The 18428-nt window shown below is 45.0% G+C and overlaps 1 protein-coding gene across 1 annotated transcript in view; it reads left to right on the forward strand.

Annotated features, from left to right (window-relative positions):
* DPYS (dihydropyrimidinase) overlaps positions 1-18428 on the forward strand; it is a 95497-nt gene that overhangs the window by 39154 nt on the left and 37915 nt on the right. The window contains 5 exon segments of the mRNA XM_006760254.2: positions 2836-2994; positions 6269-6448; positions 8172-8361; positions 16433-16589; positions 18066-18207. Coding sequence (XP_006760317.1) covers positions 2836-2994; positions 6269-6448; positions 8172-8361; positions 16433-16589; positions 18066-18207 — 828 coding nt within the window.

The following is an 18428-nucleotide window of genomic DNA, read 5'->3' on the forward strand; positions in this document are numbered from 1 at the left end:
ACCCAGGGGAGCAGCCGAGGTCCCTGTGGCCAGTGGCTAATGTGCCAGTGGTTGGGGAAAAAGGCAGGGTCTGTGTTTCATCCATTCGTCCACGCTGGCCCCGGCGATCCTCTCCTGTGCGTTACAGTTTCTCTATATGCCTTCCCGTTGTGAGGGTGAGGAGAGGAAGGAGGAGTGGAGAGGAGAAACAGAACCAGGAGAGACCAAAAAGAAAAAAGCAGCTGGCCGCTCCCACCCCCTCCCTCTCCTGCTCCTGGTTAATTAGGGAGGTGGGGCGTGCGTGATACATCCTTATTCGGAAGCATCCTTATTCCAGTGGTAGCCCCAGGAAGTTGTCTGCTGTAGTTTTAGAAAAACAGGCCTTTGACCATCACATGTTCAGTCTTGTAAGAAAACCACCCTCCGTCTGGACTAATTCATATAGTGCATACATGTATTTGTGCCACTATCTTTCCCCTGGGCCTCTTCTAGGGAGCTTAGCAATTTTCACCTCCCTTTAACCATTTCTGTACTACCGTTTATTATAGAAGTATACGTGCTACCTGTCATCACAATCTGAATATTTTATTATAATTATTTCTTCATATCCCATCTCCCCACCGAGACGATAAACACCCTGAGGGCAGAACCCTGGATTATTTCTGTGTACTGCCCCCTCCTCACTCTGTGTAATTAATGGATTCTATGTGGTAGGTCGTTTTTTGCTGTTGTTGTTTTGATAACAGTTTTATTAAGAGGTAATTAATAGACAATACAATGCAGCCATTTAAAGTGCATGTTTCAATGTTTTTTAATATATTCACAGAGTGCGCACCACAGTTGTAAACATTTTTATCATCCCCAATAGAAACCCTTTCGCTATCACCTGATTCTCCCCAACCCCTCCAGCCCCAAGCAACCACTATTCCACTTCCTGTCACTAGGGATTCGTCTCTTATGAATATTTCATATAAATGGAATCAGACAATATGCGATCTTTTGTGACTGGCTTCTTTCACGTAGCTTAATGTCTTCAAGACTCATTCATGTTGAGGTGTGTATCAGAAATTCATTTTTTATGGCCAAATAATATTCCCTTGTATTAATATACCACATTTTGTTCATTCATCAGCTTACGGACATTTGGGTGTTTGTGTAATGTCATGTCATGTCATGTCATGTCATGTCATGTCTTGATGTAATGTAATGTGTATGCCAAGGAGAATATGAAAGTTGAGGCAGATCTCGCAGGGCCTTGTGGGCCATAAGCAGAAGATTAAACTTTATTCCAGAGTCAGTGAGAAGTATTCAGTTTTAAGCTCAGAAGCCAAGGTCCTATCTATACGTCATCCCTCTGGTTGCAACGAAGGGTTCGTGTTGGAGTGAGCGAGAGCTAAACTGGAGACATGACAATCAGCTGGGGATGAGAAGCGTCTGAACTAAGACCAGAGGCAGAGGAAGGGCTAGGGGGGAGAGACGGGAATTAAGGAAAGATGGAGGGGTCACCAGGAGGTCGTGATGAATGAAGGTGGGGTGGGAACCATGTTGAGTCTCCACGGATTCAGCATGGACCACAGGGTAGCTGGAGATACGCTTCACCAACATTGACTCTAATAAAACGGGGTTTGGCCAGGGTGAAGACAGTTTTCTAAAGGGGAAAAAAAATGAATCTTCTCCACTTCTCCATTTTGGTGTTTTTTTTTATAGTTTTCCTGTTTTCTTTGGATCAAGGCCATTTTCATTTCATCAGACCTGCCATTCTTTCGACAGAAGCAGCTCCAGCAGTCCTGTCTATTTATTTAATTTTTATAAGCATTTCTTTGAGCCAAACCGAGGACAATGTCTGGAAGCAAGAGCTCAAAGGCTCCACTCCAGCAGTTTTAATACTTCAAACTCCAATTGATGGGAAGGCTATTTGCGTCCCTCTGTGCCTTTTAAAGGCGGTGTGTTTGTGCAATTTCCCGGACCCGTCAAGTTTGCCCAAGGGCTTGCAAATGCATGTTCCTTTCATATTTCATGAGTTCTATTTGCCTGACTTCAAAAGCAGGGCCTTGTGTGCCATACTCAGAAGATTAAACTTTATTCCAGAGTCAGTGAGAAGTATTCAGTTTTAAGCTCAGGAGCCAAGGTCCTATCTATACTTCATCCCTCTAGTTGCAATGAAGAGTTCGTGTTGGAGTGAGTGAGAGCTAAACTGGAGACATAACGATCAGCTGGGGATGAGAAGTGTCTGAACTAAGACCAGAGGCAGGGGAAGGGCCAGAGGGGGGAGATGGGAATTAAGGAAAGATGGAGGGGTCACCAGGAGGTCGTGATGAATGAAGGTGGGGTGGGAACCATGTTGAGTCTCCACGGATTCAGCATGGACCACAGGGTAGCTGGAGATACGCTTCACCAACATTGACTCTAATAAAACGGGGTTTGGCCAGGGTGAAGACAGTTTTCTAAAGGGGAAAAAAAATGAATCTTCTCCACTTCTCCATTTTGGTGTTTTTTTTTTATAGTCTTCCTGTTTTCTTTGGATCAAGGCCATTTTCATTTCATCAGGCCTGCCATTCTTTCGACAGAAGCAGCTCCAGCAGTCCTGTCTATTTATTTAATTTTTATAAGCGTTTCTTTGAGCCAAACCGAGGACAATGTCTGGAAGCAAGAGCTCAAAGGCTCCACTCCAGCAGTTTTAATACTTCAAACTCCAATTGATGGGAAGGCTATTTGCGTCCCTCTGTGCCTTTTAAAGGCGGTGTGTTTGTGCAATTTCCCGGACCCGTCAAGTTTGCCCAAGGGCTTGCAAATGCATGTTGTTCCAGGAGACAAATGACTTATGTCTCACCTGTTGGAACCCTCTTGTGCTTGCAGGCGGCCCTGGCGGGAGGCACCACCATGATCATCGATTTTGCCATTCCTCAGAAAGGCGGCTCCCTCCTCACAGCCTTCGAGACCTGGCGGAGCTGGGCGGACCCCACGGTCTGCTGCGACTACAGCCTGCACGTGGCCGTGACCTGGTGGAGCGACCAGGTGAGCCGCCCGGGGGCAGCTTCTTTTCAGTTCCCTAGTCCTCGCTCTGTGCAAGACCAAGAAACTGGCAACGTCTAAACGCGAGGAACTGGTGGACGGCTCAGGGTCAGAACTGGAGGGAAGATGTGTCATCGCCTGCTCTTTGGCACCTTTTGAAGTTTGATTCCTGTGAAGTATTGTCAATTTCCAAAACTAAAATTTAAAAAAATCACATAGAGATGATAGCGAAAATCCTTCATAATAATTCACAATAGCCTTTCCTAATATTAAGTTCATGACATGTAATTTTAAATAGAACTGATCTCCCACCCTGGCCGGTGGTTAGAGCGTCAGCCTGCACATGAAGGGTCTCAAGGTTCAATTCCCGGTAAAGGACACAGGTTTGATCCCCAGCCCGGTCAGGGAGCATGCAGAAGGCAAGTAATTGATCTCTCTCTCTCTCTCTCCTCTCTCTCCATCTCTCCCTTCCACTCTCTCTAAAAATTAATGGAAAAAATATCCAACAAAAAGTATTGGTCTCTCTTTTCCTCAAATTCAACATTTCCTGACTCCTTTAAATAGTATTTTTCCACAGACCAGAACTTTAATTAGAACTGGTTAATTTATGGAAATAAACCAAGGACACTCCCATTTAAAACTGGATGTCTCCATTCCCACACCCCCCTTCCCTCCCCCACTCTTGTGCACTGGAAAGAGAAAGGAGAACAGACGGGAATGTTTTCTGGGCCTCCTCCCAGCTGTCCCCTAACCGGTGCCCTTTCTGCAAAGCTGTGCTAATCTCACCAGCTGGTCCGATCGTATCATGACAGAGCTTAAACCAGCCTTCCGCATCTTCTAATTACTTAGGCCGTTGCAGAAACGACCACCAGATTCGGATTAGGAAACCAGCTTTGAGGGATGTTAAAATGTGTTCATTTCTCCCCGTGTGAACTTGTATGCGTGCTTTAGAAGACATTTTTACTTGCGATTTAAATCAACAACATGTTTTTCGATATTGGACTTAATTCAGAGGTCTTTTTGCCAGGAAGCGTTCACAAGGCCGACTTTATTTGACGTTACCAGGTAACTTGGCTCCCACCCCACCCCCTAAAAACTGGGCTTTAGACACCAAGTTAATATAAAACAAGTCATCAGTTTTTAACAGGGAGATCAGCAAATATACTAGCAAGGTTCATAGTTCACAGCTAAAGTTAATTTTTCTCCAAAAATGCCGTTCAAAGCGATGCATCTGATCTCTTTTGCTTTTAGGTCCTCCTGCCTTCCTCATTTCCTCCCTCCCTCCCTTCCTCCTTTCCTCCCCTCTTATGTTATTGGAGCAAAAGTGATGATATTGACCCTTACCCGTGCTTCTCACCCCTTCACATGCCAATGGTCACCTGGTGAATATTGTGAAAACACAGATTTTTGTTCCGTACATGTATCAGTTTGCTAGGGTTGCTGTAACAAAGTACCACAAACAAAGGGGGCTTACACAACAGATATTTTTTTACTAGAGGCCTGGTGTGCGAAATTTGCGCACGGCAGCAGGGGGTCGGGGATGGAGGGGAAGGGGGGTGGGTATCCCTCAGCCCGCACTGCACCCTCTCATAATCTGGGACCCCTCAGCTAGGTTCCCTAGGCCTGGCCGGCGATCAGGGCCTAACGGGGCTTTCCTTCTCCTGGCTGCCGGCAGCTGGGCCTGCCCCTGCCCCTGCCACTGGTTGCCATCTGTGCGGCTCGGCCCCCTTCTCCCCACCACCAGTCACCTCCCTCTGAGGGTGACAGGCATGGAGTGGGATCACTTGGCTGGCCTGGGCCTCCTTCTGCACAGCGATCATGGGGCAATGATGGGGCCCCCCAACCAATCGCATTGCACCTGCCTTGGCTGGCCTGGTGCCAGTCCGTGTCATAGCATGGTCATTGGGAAGGTCATCCGGATGGTCGTTCTGCTGTTTGGTCATTTGGTCGACTTGCATATTAAGCCTTTATTATTATAGACTAGGGGCCCAGTGCACGAATTCATGCACCTTGAAACGAACTGTGGGCTGCGAGGCTGTGGTGGGCATAAGGGTGGGCCTTGGCCCATCCTCCATGCCCCTGCCCAGCACCTCCCGCCACGGCCCTGGTCCCCTGTCTGCCCTCAGCCCCACTCCTGCCACTGCTGTTCCAACGTGCTGACAGCGCCAGCCCCACTCTCACCTGCTGACAGTGCAGAGTGATTGGGGCCGGTCCCAGCAGTGGGTGCGAGCAGGGCCGGCGCTGTCAGCGGGTGCGAGTGGTGGCTGCTGCCCTGATAGCTCCTCAGGAGCAGAGGGAGATGGAGAAGCCCTCAGGGGCAATCAGGGCGGGCAGCCACTGCTCACACCCACTAACAGCACTGAGCAATCGGGGCTGGTGCTGGGCGCCGGCAGCAGGTACAAACGGCAGGTCTGGGGCAGGTGCCAGCAGCAGGTGTGAGTGCCAGGTGGGACCACGGCACACAGGAGCAAAACTCTTCAGCAACAACCAGAGGCTCACCCTGATGACACTGACTGGTACCCCACCTTGGTCTGGTGCCCCAACTCACCTGCTCCACCATCCCACTGTGGCCAATGCTCGCCATGTTCCTCACTCTGCCACCTGCTGCCGAAGCCCCCCAGGTTCTGCGCATGCCCCCTGGTGGTCAGTGCACGTCATAGCAACCAGTGGTTCGGTTGTTCAGTTGTTCCGCCGTTCGGTCTATTTGCATATTAGCCTTTTATTATATAGGATAGTTCTGGAGACTAGAAGTCCGAGATCAAGGTCTTGGCAGGGTTGGTGTTCTCATATTGAGCGACAGATGCTGCAAATTTATTTCCAGGTCTACCAATGAAGTACTTTGGAGAAAACTGTAAACTCTTCCATGACTTAAAAGTATCATCACAGCAGATGAAAGGGAGTCTAATGTGATCAAGGCCTTAATTGCCATTTTTTTCTGGAACTAAACTGTTGTTTTACTTAATCCTCCTCCAAATGCAGTGTTCTGGAAAGTATTGAAATTATCTTTCAATTAAACGGTGACACCCAGCTGGTGTGGCTCAGCGGCTGAGCATCCGCCCATGAACCAGGAGGTCATGGTTGGATTCCCAGTCAGGGCACATGCCTGGGTCGTGGGCTTGATCCCCAGTAGGAGGCGTGCAGGAGGCAGCTGATCAATGATTCTCCCTCATTATTGATGTTTCTTTCTCTCTCTCTTTCTCCCTTCCTCTCTGAAATCAATAAAAATGTATTTTAAAAAATTAAACAGTGACATTTCCTTGTTGTTGTTTCCTTTTAGGTGAAAGAAGAAATGAAAATCCTTACCCGAGATAAAGGTGTGAACTCCTTCAAGATGTTCATGGCCTATAAGGACGTGTACATGGTGAGGGACGCGGAGCTGTACGCGGCCTTCTCTCGGTGCAAGGAAATCGGAGCGATTGCGCAGGTCCACGCGGAGAACGGAGACCTGATCGCGGAGGTAAGAGCTGCATCCCACAGCTTCCACGGCAATGACGGCGGCCGCCACTTACAGTGCAGACATTGGCCCTAAGGAGGTAAACGCATGCGATGCCTTGGAAGACACTAATTTTCTCAGGTTTAGAAACACTCAGTTTTGTTTGAGTCTCTGCTCTGAATTTTACTCAGGTATTATATGCATTTGAGTAAGGATTTTCCTGATCATATTAGATATGATACCTAATATGATATCATATTAGATAGCTATCATATTAGATATCACACATGTGTTATTATAGAAACACAAATAGTTTTCTCTGTGTAGCCCAGCCTTTTTATTTACTTATTTATTCTTTGCAGTAGCTCAGGCTGCTGCTTCGGAATGCCAAAGGGTGGACACCAGCTTAATCTGATGACGTAAGCAGGGTATGAGGTAGCTGTTTAAAGTTTCACTCTTTTCAGAAACTGGTATTAAAAAGTGCTCTGGAGGAATCTAGATGGCATTTATTTCTCACCTCAGTTCATTATTATTGCCTGCAGGGTGCACCGCCTGTAAGATTTAAAGAGCTGTCTTCTGCCCGTTAGATTAGCTGATTGTTCTCTCTCCCCCAGGCTCAGTCTCGTTAAAGTCAGGGAGATGCAGGCCGGGTGGCCAGGTGGCTGCGGGGGGCAATGGGAGGAGAGCGTGAGCTGTAAACTCAAACAGACCAGGTTTTACGCCTGACTCTCCCACTTCCCAGCCGTGGGACACAGGGCAAGCCATTTCCCCACGCACGGTCTAGACTTCCTGCCTTTTTGGTAATGAAGATGTAACAGTTTGGAGGGGGAAATACCTGCTTCAGTATCATTCAGAGTGTGTGTGTGTGTGGCGGGGGGGGGGGATTTCTTCACCTTCTTCCATCTAGTTACCCCACCCCTGCCCTCTGACAGCTGTAAGTCTGTTCCATGTATTCATGCCTGTGGACCTATGAACTCAGAGATCACGATTTGATTCCCAGCCAGAGCATATACCTGGGTTTTGGGATGGATTCCCAGTAGGGGGCATGCAAGAAGCTGCTGGTCAATGACTCTCTCTCATCATTGATGTTTCTCTCTCAGTCTCTCTCCCTTCCTCTATGAAATCAATAAAAACATATTTTTTAAAGTAGAATTAACTACTTAATATAATACCATGAGTCATTTCAACAAGGATCTAACATTGGGGATTAGCATATTTTTGTTTTATTTTGTTTGTTCTAAACCAGCAGTTCTCAACCTGTGGGTCGCGACCCCTTTGGCGGTCGAACGACCCTTTCACAGGGGTCTCCTAAGACCATCGTGCATATCAGATATTTACATTACGATTCATCACAGTAGCAGCATTACAGTTATGAAGTAGCAACGAAAATAATTTGATGGTTGGGTCACAACATGAGGAACTGTATTTAAAGGGCCAGAAGGTTGAGAACCATTGTAACCAATAAGTCTGAAATATAAACACTGCTTTTCAAAGAATGATTAGACCTAATCTCATATCTTTTTCATCTTTTCTATCAAAATAATTTAATTGTCAAATATGTATGTGAAAAGTAGCATATTAGAGAATTAAGTTTATTTTTACCAAATGCACACACACATGTATCACACACACACACACACCTAACAGATCTAAAAGCCTGCCAGTGTATTTCTTTCACAATAACATGACGGCACTTGTTATTAGTAAACCTTCCTTGCCCTTGTGTGTGTTCATGCTGCCTTTTTAGGGAGCAAAGAAGATGCTGGCTTTGGGGATCACAGGCCCCGAGGGCCATGAGCTGTGCCGCCCAGAAGCCGTGGAGGCAGAGGCCACGCTGAGGGCCATCACCATCGCCAGCGCCGTCAACTGCCCCCTGTACATCGTGCACGTGATGAGCAAGTCTGCAGCAAAGGTGATCGCGGATGCCAGGAGAGATGGTAACTCACTATTTCTCCGCATTAGCTAACGCGCGAGGTGAAACGCCTGCGAGCTCTCTTCTGCTTGCGAGAAAGTTGGCGTGAGTTTCCACAACTGCTCTTCCTCCCTAACCTTCCTCCCTGCATGTCTATTTTTGGTCTCCCTTTTGCTCACCTTCATGACTGCTTCTCTCCCTTCAGGTTATTTCTTCATCATCCTTGGAACCTCTAGACCAGCGGTTCTCAACCTGTGGGTCGTGACCCCTTTGGGGGTCAAATGACCCCTTCACAGGGGCCGCCTAAGACCATCGGAAAACACATATATAATTACATATTGTTTTTCTGATTAATCACTATGCTTTAATTATGTTCAATTTGTAACAAGGAAATTGGGGGTCACCACAACATGAGGAACTGTATGAAAGGGTCGTGGCATTAGGAAGGTGGAGAACCACTGCTCTAGACATTTCCTTTAGCCACAAGTCCCACCCTTAACACCACTATTAGCCCATTTTCGAATCTGATGGCTAAATGCAAACTCTCCAGCTAACTTCTGGAAGCGTCTCTGTCTCTTAGGCATCTGCCTCCACTTTTCCTCCCAGTGCCCGAATCGGCTAGTGCAGGGCACGCAGTAGCAGGTCTCAGCAACTATTTTTTGCATTGCATTGATTTGTCTCATAACAAGTTGGGTGTTGGTGCATTGAAATGCTTATCCAAATTGTATTTTTATGGCAATTATGCTACAATTTTAAAACCAAAGTTATTTTTACCCCAAATTGCCTCAGGTCTTTTTGTTTTGTTTTGTTAACCCTCACCTGAGAATATTTTTCCCATTGGTTGTTTTAGAGAGAGTAGAAGGGAGGGAAGGAGGGAGAGAGAGAGAGAAACATCTATGTGAGAGGGACACATAGATTGGTTGCGCCTCCCACATGCTCCCTGACCAGGGCCAGGGATGAACCTGTAACCCAGGTATGTGCCCTTGACTGGAAATCGGACCCATAACCCTTTGGTGCACCGGCCAGCACTCTAACCACGTAGCAACACTGGCCAAGGCAGTCTCAGTTCTGTAGTTCAATTTAATATGTAAATAGTCATCGAACAATAAAAGAGAGAGAAAATCTCCTATTATTGTTAAGAATTAGGTAGAGAAATAATCTCTTTCATTTGCCAGTACTGGTTAAGGAGGGATGGAACCAAATTAGGTGCATTTTACTCAATGGCTTTAAGTTTAGACCCTCCTGAGGCATGCTAGTAGTCGTTTCTATCATTTCACTTTTAGAAACCTGAATAATCAGATACAGCCTTATAAATCATCCTGCCTGTCTGTTTGTTTGAACTGAATCTGGCTGCAGTTTTGTAATATGGATTATAAAAACTATGAAAATAGACACTAAACTGTAAACACACTTTAACAGCTGATAGGTCAATTTTGAAAAGGAAAAGTATTTTAGTAAGCACTGCCTTTATAATTATTCAGTGTATGTAAACATCTGGGGGGGACACCCTATACATTTTTCAAAATTGCAACTTGTTTCATGAAGGTTCAGTAAGGATTTTGTGCCATTGAAATGCATTCTTAAAATGTAATCTATCCTCCTGGTTGGGGGGCTCAGTTGTTTGGAGCATCATCCTGTACACTGAAAGGTTGCGGGTTCGATTACCCATCAGGGCTTGTGGGTTTGACCCCCCAGTAAGGGTGTGTATGGGAAACAAGGGATCGATGCCTCTCTCTCTCTCTCCCTCTCTTTCTCTCTCTCTCACTCTCTCTCCTTCCCCTCTCTCTAAAAAGCAATATATCCTTGGGTGAGGATTTTTAAAAATGTAATCCCTCAATATTTTGTGTTAAGAATTAATTTGATATCACACATACGTTAATAAGGTCTTACTACCAATCATTTCTGGTTGCTCCCCTTCTCCCCCACATATAATGTAATTTCAGTTAGAAGAACACACTTCAAAAAAGAAAATACTGCAGTTTTAAAGTTATAGCCACCAGATGGCACTGTTGCTAACCTTATGAAATGGGTTGTTCTATAATTATTTGCTTTAAGTTGTGTACCATTCCAGCCTGTCAATCAGATCCATAATGTCAGAATATAATTCAAAAAAAACAGTACATTCAGCAGAAATTGCGATCTTAACCCTCCAGCAAGCTGCAATTTTGACAGATCTGTCAGGAAACAGTTTCTTGATCTTGGGTATTTAATTTGCTCTGGGATAGAATTCCATCAGGAGCTGAGTAAAAGTCTAGGGAAGGTTTTAGAATGTAAATCCTAGATAGACAACTCAAGTATGAACATTTATTTTTAATTATTTTAAATGTTATGTTTTAATATGTAAAACACAAAATTATATGTTAAAAATATATCCTCATCAAAGTGATTGTTTTTATTAATTTATTTCTAGCCTATCTTTATAATTTTTCTCTTGATGAAAAAAAGAATATATGTATATTTTTACTTCTCTTTCTTTACTACATAAAAGATAAAATACTATACACAGTGTTCTGTACCATACTTTTTTCCTACTAAAAATATGTCCTAAAAGTCAGCTAATGTTAGATATAGAGACTTCCCACATACTAATTTCTAGGGGCAGAATATGCCACTGTATTTGTTCAGCCAGTCCCTAATGATGGCTCTTTGGGTTGTGTCCAGGCTTTAAGTTGTTACAAATAGGACCACAGTGATGGGCTTATGCATATGCTATTTCATATTTGTGGAAGGTGAATTAGTTTCCTATTGCTGTACTAACTACCACAAACTTAGTGGCTTAAAGCAACACAATCTCATTAGCTGACAGTTCTAGAGGCCAGGAGTCTGGTCTCGCTGGGCCAAAACCAAGGTGTCAGCAGACCTTCTGAGGCTCTAGGGGGAATCCCTTCCCGGCCCTTTTAGCTTGTAGAGACAAAACGGATTCCTCATTTCATGTCCCCTTTCTCTGTCCTCAAAGCCAGCAAGGTGGGTGGGAACACTGCATTGTTCCAATCACCTCTTCTGCCTCTCTCCCCTACTTTAAGGACCCCTGGGTGGCCTTGGATACGCTTGATTAATCCAGGATTATTTCTCTGTCTCAAAGTGCATAATCACATCACAACTGTGAAGTCCCCTTTACATGTAGGATAATGTGTTCACAGGTTATGGGGATTAGGATATGGACATCTCTGGGGTACCATTTTTCTGCCTCCCACAAAATTCTAGAAGTGGGACAGCAGGTTGTAAAAGTAAATGCATATGTGCATTTTGGATGTTGCTAAATTCCTTTCTAAAGGGATTATAAATAGGGAATATTTAAAATGTCACCCCAAATGTTCTAGTTGAGTCAGACTTATCGCAAAAGTATTGGTGAGAATACTCTAATGCACAGTTGTCGAAGAGGTTGCAGATCTCTCAGAGTAAATCATCATGAAAGGTTTCACACCCCTGGCATGTGATCAAACAGGAACGGAAAGGGAGTAGGGGAGGGTTGGACATAAAGAACACCAAATCAGCCCTGGCCGGTTTGGGTCAGTGTTAGAGCATCGGCCCGCATACCGAAGGGTTACAGCTTTGATTCTGGTCAAAGGCACATACCTTGGTTGCAGACTTGACCCTTGGCCGCTGGTTGGGCACATGTGGTGGTAACCAATCGATATGTGTCTCTCACACCGATGTCTCTCTCTCTGTCTCTCCCCTCCCTTCCTGTGTCTTCACATAATGTTTATGTCCAAATTTCCTCTTCTTATAAGGACCCCAGTCATATTGGATTAAGATTGACAATAATGACCTCATTTTAATATAATTACTCTGTAAAGGGCCCTACCTCCAAATACAGTCACATTCTGAGATACTAGGGGGTAGGCCTTTAACATTTAAGTTTTGGCAAGGGACACAGTTCAGTTCAAGTCATGAAGTGACTCCAGGGTCGCAGGAAGATGCTAGACACTTTCCTATACATGAATTTATTTGAGCCTCAGAAAATTGCCACACCAGAGGGACACTGGGATCCCAGTTCATAGATGAGAAAAGTGAGACTAAGAGCAAGGACCCGTCTTGCACAAGGTCACCAACGAACAAGCAGCAACATCAGGGCTTGAACCTAAACCTGTGTGACCTTCTGTGTATTTCCCTTCTCAGTTATCGTCTTCCTTTGTAAATGTGATATTTTAAATCCAAACAAACCCTTCTAGCTAGGAACAGCTATTTTTACAACTGCGTTTGGATTTCTGCTTGGTAGCCAATGCTTCCACTCCTGGCACCTACGCCAGTGTCTCTGCGACTTGATTAAGTGCCGCTCCCAAATCCAGATGAGGTGTAAATGTCTGCTCCATCGCTTTCACCTAATTCGTGGGTTATCTGGTCAGGAGGGAGTTTAGACTGCTTTGACATGTTTCGTTATTTGAAAATCTTTAGAATCCCTCAGAGGGAAAAACTGTAAGTGTGAGATTGCATCCTAAGTGCAGAGTCTTTTTTTGGTTTTGAGCCAAAAGATGGACGAAGGAGAGAGCATGTACAACATAATGGGAAACTTGCCGGGATAGGGGGAAGGGCATTAATGGTGAAGATGTACTATCTCCCAAGAGCTGTTGGAGCCACCTGGTCTCAATGTGATCGGGAGGTACCGGACGGACAGGTACAGCACTTTTCACGACCAACCTGCTAAGAGTCGTAAGTGAAACCGGGAAGTGAAATTGGAAAATTGCTTGGCCACATCCACAAATAGCTTGTGTTCGACTTCAACCTTTAAAAATCCATGTTCTTAGTGTTCTATGCAATAGCCAAGATTGGGAAGCAGCCCAATGCCCATCAGTAAAAGAGTGGATAAAAAAGCTGTGGTACATTTACACAAGGGAATACTACTCAGCCATAAAGAAGAGGAAATATCACCCTTTGCAACAAAATGGATGGACCTGGGTATCGTGCTAAGTGAAATAAGCCAATCAGAGAAGGAAAAACACCATATGATTTCACTTATATGTGGAATCTAACGAACAAAATAAACGAACAAAATAGAAGCAGACTAATACTGTGTTAGAACAGCCTGACAGATGTCAGAGGGTAGAAGGGTTGGGGGGCTGGGTGAAAAGGATGAAGGGATTAAGCAAAAAATAAAAACAAAACAACCAGACACAGCCAACAGTAAGGTGATTAACAGAGGGGAAGGGAGGGAGGAGTGCGGGGAGGTAGAGAGGGCAAAGGGGAATAAATGGTGGTGGAAGGAGACTTGACTTTGGGTGGTGAGTGCACCATGCAGTGTGCAGATAGGTGATGTGTTATGGAGTTGTACAGTTGAAACCTGTATGATTTTATTAACCAACGTCACCCCAATAAATGTAATTTAAACAAACAACAATGAAAAAGAAAACATTTAAAAAAATAAAAATACACGCTCTTTACCAAGAAATGAAAAATGGCACGTTTCCTAGTAACATAGTGCATATACATGACATGCTAGCGGAATGCTAGAGTTCTAATTCTGGTGAACCACTTACTACCCTAGTGTCTTGGGCACTTTAGTTAGTCTTATTGAGCATCAGTTTATTTTCAAACCAGCATGAGAGTTGCCATGAAGGTCAAATGAGATATATGACCTTCAAGCTATATTTGCAAACTATAGAGTGCTATACATATGTTAGCTATCTTTGCTATGACTTTATTTTTAGCCCAAATCTAACAGAACCCCTTCCGAGGAAATTAGCTGTTCTCTGGTTTCACAACAGTCCTGGCAGACTCCTGGTAGATGCTGACACTTTGAGTATTTCCCGAGCGCTATTACAACTGTAGAACTTTTGGAACAGTATTCCCTTATCACCTTGATGGCCCAAATGATTGAACAGAACAAGTGGCCAGGACCCTTCCTCTATGAGGAAGCACCCTGGGGACTCCCGAGTTGGCAATTTACAAAGTGATTGCTGATCAAGTCCCTGAGTTTTTCATTGTCCACGCGCCTGTAAGAAATCCTCTTGGAACAGAGAGATCTCTTCATACCTGCAAATAAAGTAGTGTGTCCATCCTGTAACCTCTCCAGCAAATAGCACATTAGCTCTTAGTTTATATTAAAAACGATTGCTTGTTTCAGACACCAGAAAGAGATGCTAACTAAAGGGTATTTCCCCTTTCCTGGGACTCGGACAGTGACCAACAGGAGGGGGGTGGGATCACCTAAAGTTGGCAATTTACAAAGTGATTGCTGATCATCCATGAGTTTCTCATTGTCCACGCACCTGTAAGAAGTCCTCTCGGAACAGAGAGATCTCTTCATACCTGCAAATAAAATACTGTGTCCATCCTGTAACCTCTCCAGAAAATAGCACGTTAGCTCTTAGTTTAATTTAAAAACGATTGCTTGTTTCAGACACCAGAAAGAGATGCTAACTAAAGGGTATTTCCCCTTTCCTGGGACTCGGACAGTGACCAACAGGAGGGGGGTGGGATCACCTACTGTGTGTGTGTGTGTGTTAGCAGCGGCTAAGTCCCTGGGGGGTAACTTTTATTGACCAAGGTCTGATACTCGGTGACGTAGGAAGTAACGTTCGTTAGGCTCCAATAAGCCTTGCTTTCCTGGTTTTCCATTACTCTTAGGTTAGCTGGAGGACAGTGGCTAGTTTGAGGGAGAAATGATCTGTGAGATAATAGGGTGCTACTTTCCAATTTAAGATGACTCGGGCAGCTGGTGGCCATCCACTGTCAGTGCTCCCTGAGGAAAGCAGTTAATTTCCCGTATACAGCAGGATTTTAACTCAAACCTGGCCTCTGATGAGCTGGAGTGGGCTAACTTGGTAGGCCAACACCTCTTTACTAGGCGCTCTCCTTTATGACTGCTTGGATATGATCAGGTGGGTGCTAGGGAATCTGTTATTCTGACAAATGCTAATCAGAGGTAAGGATTCTGATTTTAAATTCAAATTCCCTTGCACTATTCACTTTTCTGACATTGTGTGCCTTTGATGGCCTCATTTGCATGATTTTTTAAATATGCATTTCTAGCTACAATTTTATCTGTGTTCTTTCACTTAATATGTTTTTAGAGGGAGCTTTTTTCCTTAAGGGTGTGAAAAGGTTACCAATTTACTTGCAGCAGAGAAACTCTGGGGTTGAACTCCATATGACCGGAGGATAATTGTCATGGGGTAGCATAGCATAGCAGTTAGGACCCCTGGAGTCAAAATGCCTGGACCCAAATCCTACCTCCTGCTCTCCATCAATATCAAGTGCATGTAATGTAACTATAGAGAAATCATTTAACCCCATAAACTCTATCCTCATCTTTTAATAGAGATAATAGTATTTCCTATGTAGGGTTTTGAGACGATTCCGTTAGAATGACACATGTGTCAGCTAGCTTTTGCTAGGTTACACTGCAGTAACAAATGAACCTAAAACACTATTGGCTTACAACAACAGCGATTCATTTCTCATTCATACTCATGTCCATCATGGGCTGGCTCTGCCTCTGCTCCCTATTCTCTGCCACCTGAGACACAACTCACGGAGCAGCCTCTGCTGGTCTCACGACAGAGGGGATGGGGATGGCATGACTCACTGTGGTTATTGTGTGTGTTTTTAAAATATATTTCCATTGATTTCAGAGAGGAAGAGAGAGAGAGAGAGAGAGAGGGAGAGAGAGAGAGAGAAACATCAACGATGAGAGAGAATCATTGATTGGCTGCCTCCTGCAGGCCCCCCACTGGGGATCAAGCCCGCAACCTGGGCATGTGCCCTTGACCAGAATCGAGCCTGGGCGCCTTCAGTCCGCAGGCCAATGCTCTATCCACTGAGCCAAACCAGCTAGGGCTCACTGTGGTTTTAACAACCCCTGCTTGGAAGCAGCACATGGCGCTGCCATTCCTATTTAATTGGCCAAAGTCATCCACGTGGCCAAGTCTGAGATCAGTGAGTGGGCACAACCATTGCCATAATATACAATGCACATTGGCTGGGACATGGGAAATGCTCCATAAAAAAGTAGTTTTTATTTTTAAATCCTGCTCCCTAAAGGTTTAGGATTCATATTATCCTTTACGAAGACGGGAGAGACGCATATTGACATGTCTGTCAGTTGGTTTCTTTTAAGAACACGGTAAGGTGCTGAATGCTTCCTTTTAACTTTCCAGGGAAGGTGGTGTATGGAGAACCCATAGCCGCAAGTCTGGGCACAGATGGCACTCACTACTGGAATAAAGAATGGCACCACGCAGCCCACTACGTTATGGGGCCCCCCTTGAGGCCAGACCCTTCAACTCCTGACTACCTCATGAATCTATTGGCTAAGTAATCATTGAGCAGATGACTGTGAAGTGTTTTTGCCAAAATGAGGTGTTTGATGAGTTTCGGGTTTGAGCAGAGATTTTTTTTTTTTTTTTTTTTTTACCATCTGGACCTTCCATTGACTCCCCAGTATTCTGTTCTACTTGACCTGACAGGCTCTGGGACTGTCCTTCATCTGGAGACCAAAGAGCATTGGCCTAATTATGTGATGAAATAGTGACAAAATCTCTCTCCTCGACACAGAGAAATCAGATCATTTTTACTGGAATTTTATTCTCTTCTGGCTTTTTTCCCTCGTCTTTTCTGTCTCTTGTTGCCTCGAGCCAGGTCTCTCCATTAGGCTTTATTTTTATCCTACAGAATATTCTTGACTTTTTTCCTATGGCGATATAACCTGGGAAGCAGATGTACCTGTTGTCCAGGTATAATAGGTTACAATCGAGGGCTGAACCACTCTAGGGGGTGGAAAAGCAAAATTCTCCCTGTGAGTAGGTTATCCTCATGAAAGGTCATCGGAACTATCTTCAGAGACACTACTTTCGGGGACATTATGATGTTTTTGTGAGAATTGCATCATTCATGGCTATCCCGACACTCCCCATTCACAGATCCTCATATCCAAGTTAACAGAGCTTCTCACAACAGACGATAGAAGAGTTCACTTGCCCTTTCCTTTCAGCCTCCTCTCTCCTTCACACTTCTGCATCCCCAAGGTTATTCAGAAGTCAAAGCAGGATTCCTGTCACTGCTGACATCAACATCCTCCACCAATGTCATGTCTCCACTCATCGCAACGTTCCCATTTGGCCAGGGCCTGCCCCAGGGCACCTGCCTCTGCTCATGTGGCTCCCCATGGTACATCTTGTGTAATACCCTCCTCACCAGGAACTTTTACTTTCATTATTGCCAATGATCCTGAAATAATTGTCATCAAGCTCATATAATTATCAATTTCTAGATGAGAAACTGAGCATCGGACACACTTGTAATCACAGAACCCGTAAGTGATGGAACCGAGCTTAGAACATATCATTGTGCTTCCTGTAAGAGTATTCTCCAAAAGTGCCCTCTACAGGAGGGATCGGAGTGGGTGAAATATGTCCTTGAAAAAACTACTCTTGCCGAAACCTGTTTGGCTCAGTGGATAGAGCGTCGGCCTGCGGACTGAAAGGTCCCAGGTTCGATTCCGGTCGGGGGCATGTGCCTGGGTTGCGGGCACATCCCCAGTGGGAGATGTGCAGGAGGCAGCTGATCGATGTTTCTCTCTCATCGATGTTTCTGACTCTCTATCTCTCTCCCTTCTTCTCTGTAAAAAATCAATAAAATATATTTAAAACAAAACAAAACTACTCTTTTCCCACTGCAGTTTTCTGACACTCAGTTGCGAAGGGAGTCAGGAGAGTAGGGAAGGTTGTGGTGGTTTCCTCCTGACCCGTTCTGTCTCCTCACCCCCATCCTCGGGTGGCTTTTCTGTTACAGTGGTGATCTGACCACGACGGGGACTGACAACTGCACGTTCAACACCTGCCAGAAAGCTCTCGGGAAGGATGATTTTACTAAGATTCCCAACGGGGTGAACGGCGTTGAGGACCGGATGTCAATCATATGGGAAAAGGGCGTGGTGAGTTTCACAAGATCCTGCCTGTGTTTGTTTTGTTTTTAAAATATATTTTTATTGATTTCAGAGAGGAAGGAAGAGGGAGAGAGAGAGATAGACACATCGATGAGAGAGAAACATCAATCAGCTGCCCCTTGCACACCCCCTACTGGGGATGTGCCCGCAACCCAGGTACATGCCCTTGGCTGGAATCGAACCTGGGACCTTTCAGTCCACAGGCTGAC

This window comes from Myotis davidii, unplaced genomic scaffold (assembly GCF_000327345.1).
Source record: "Myotis davidii unplaced genomic scaffold, ASM32734v1 scaffold497, whole genome shotgun sequence".
NCBI classification, from domain to species: Eukaryota; Metazoa; Chordata; class Mammalia; order Chiroptera; family Vespertilionidae; genus Myotis; species Myotis davidii.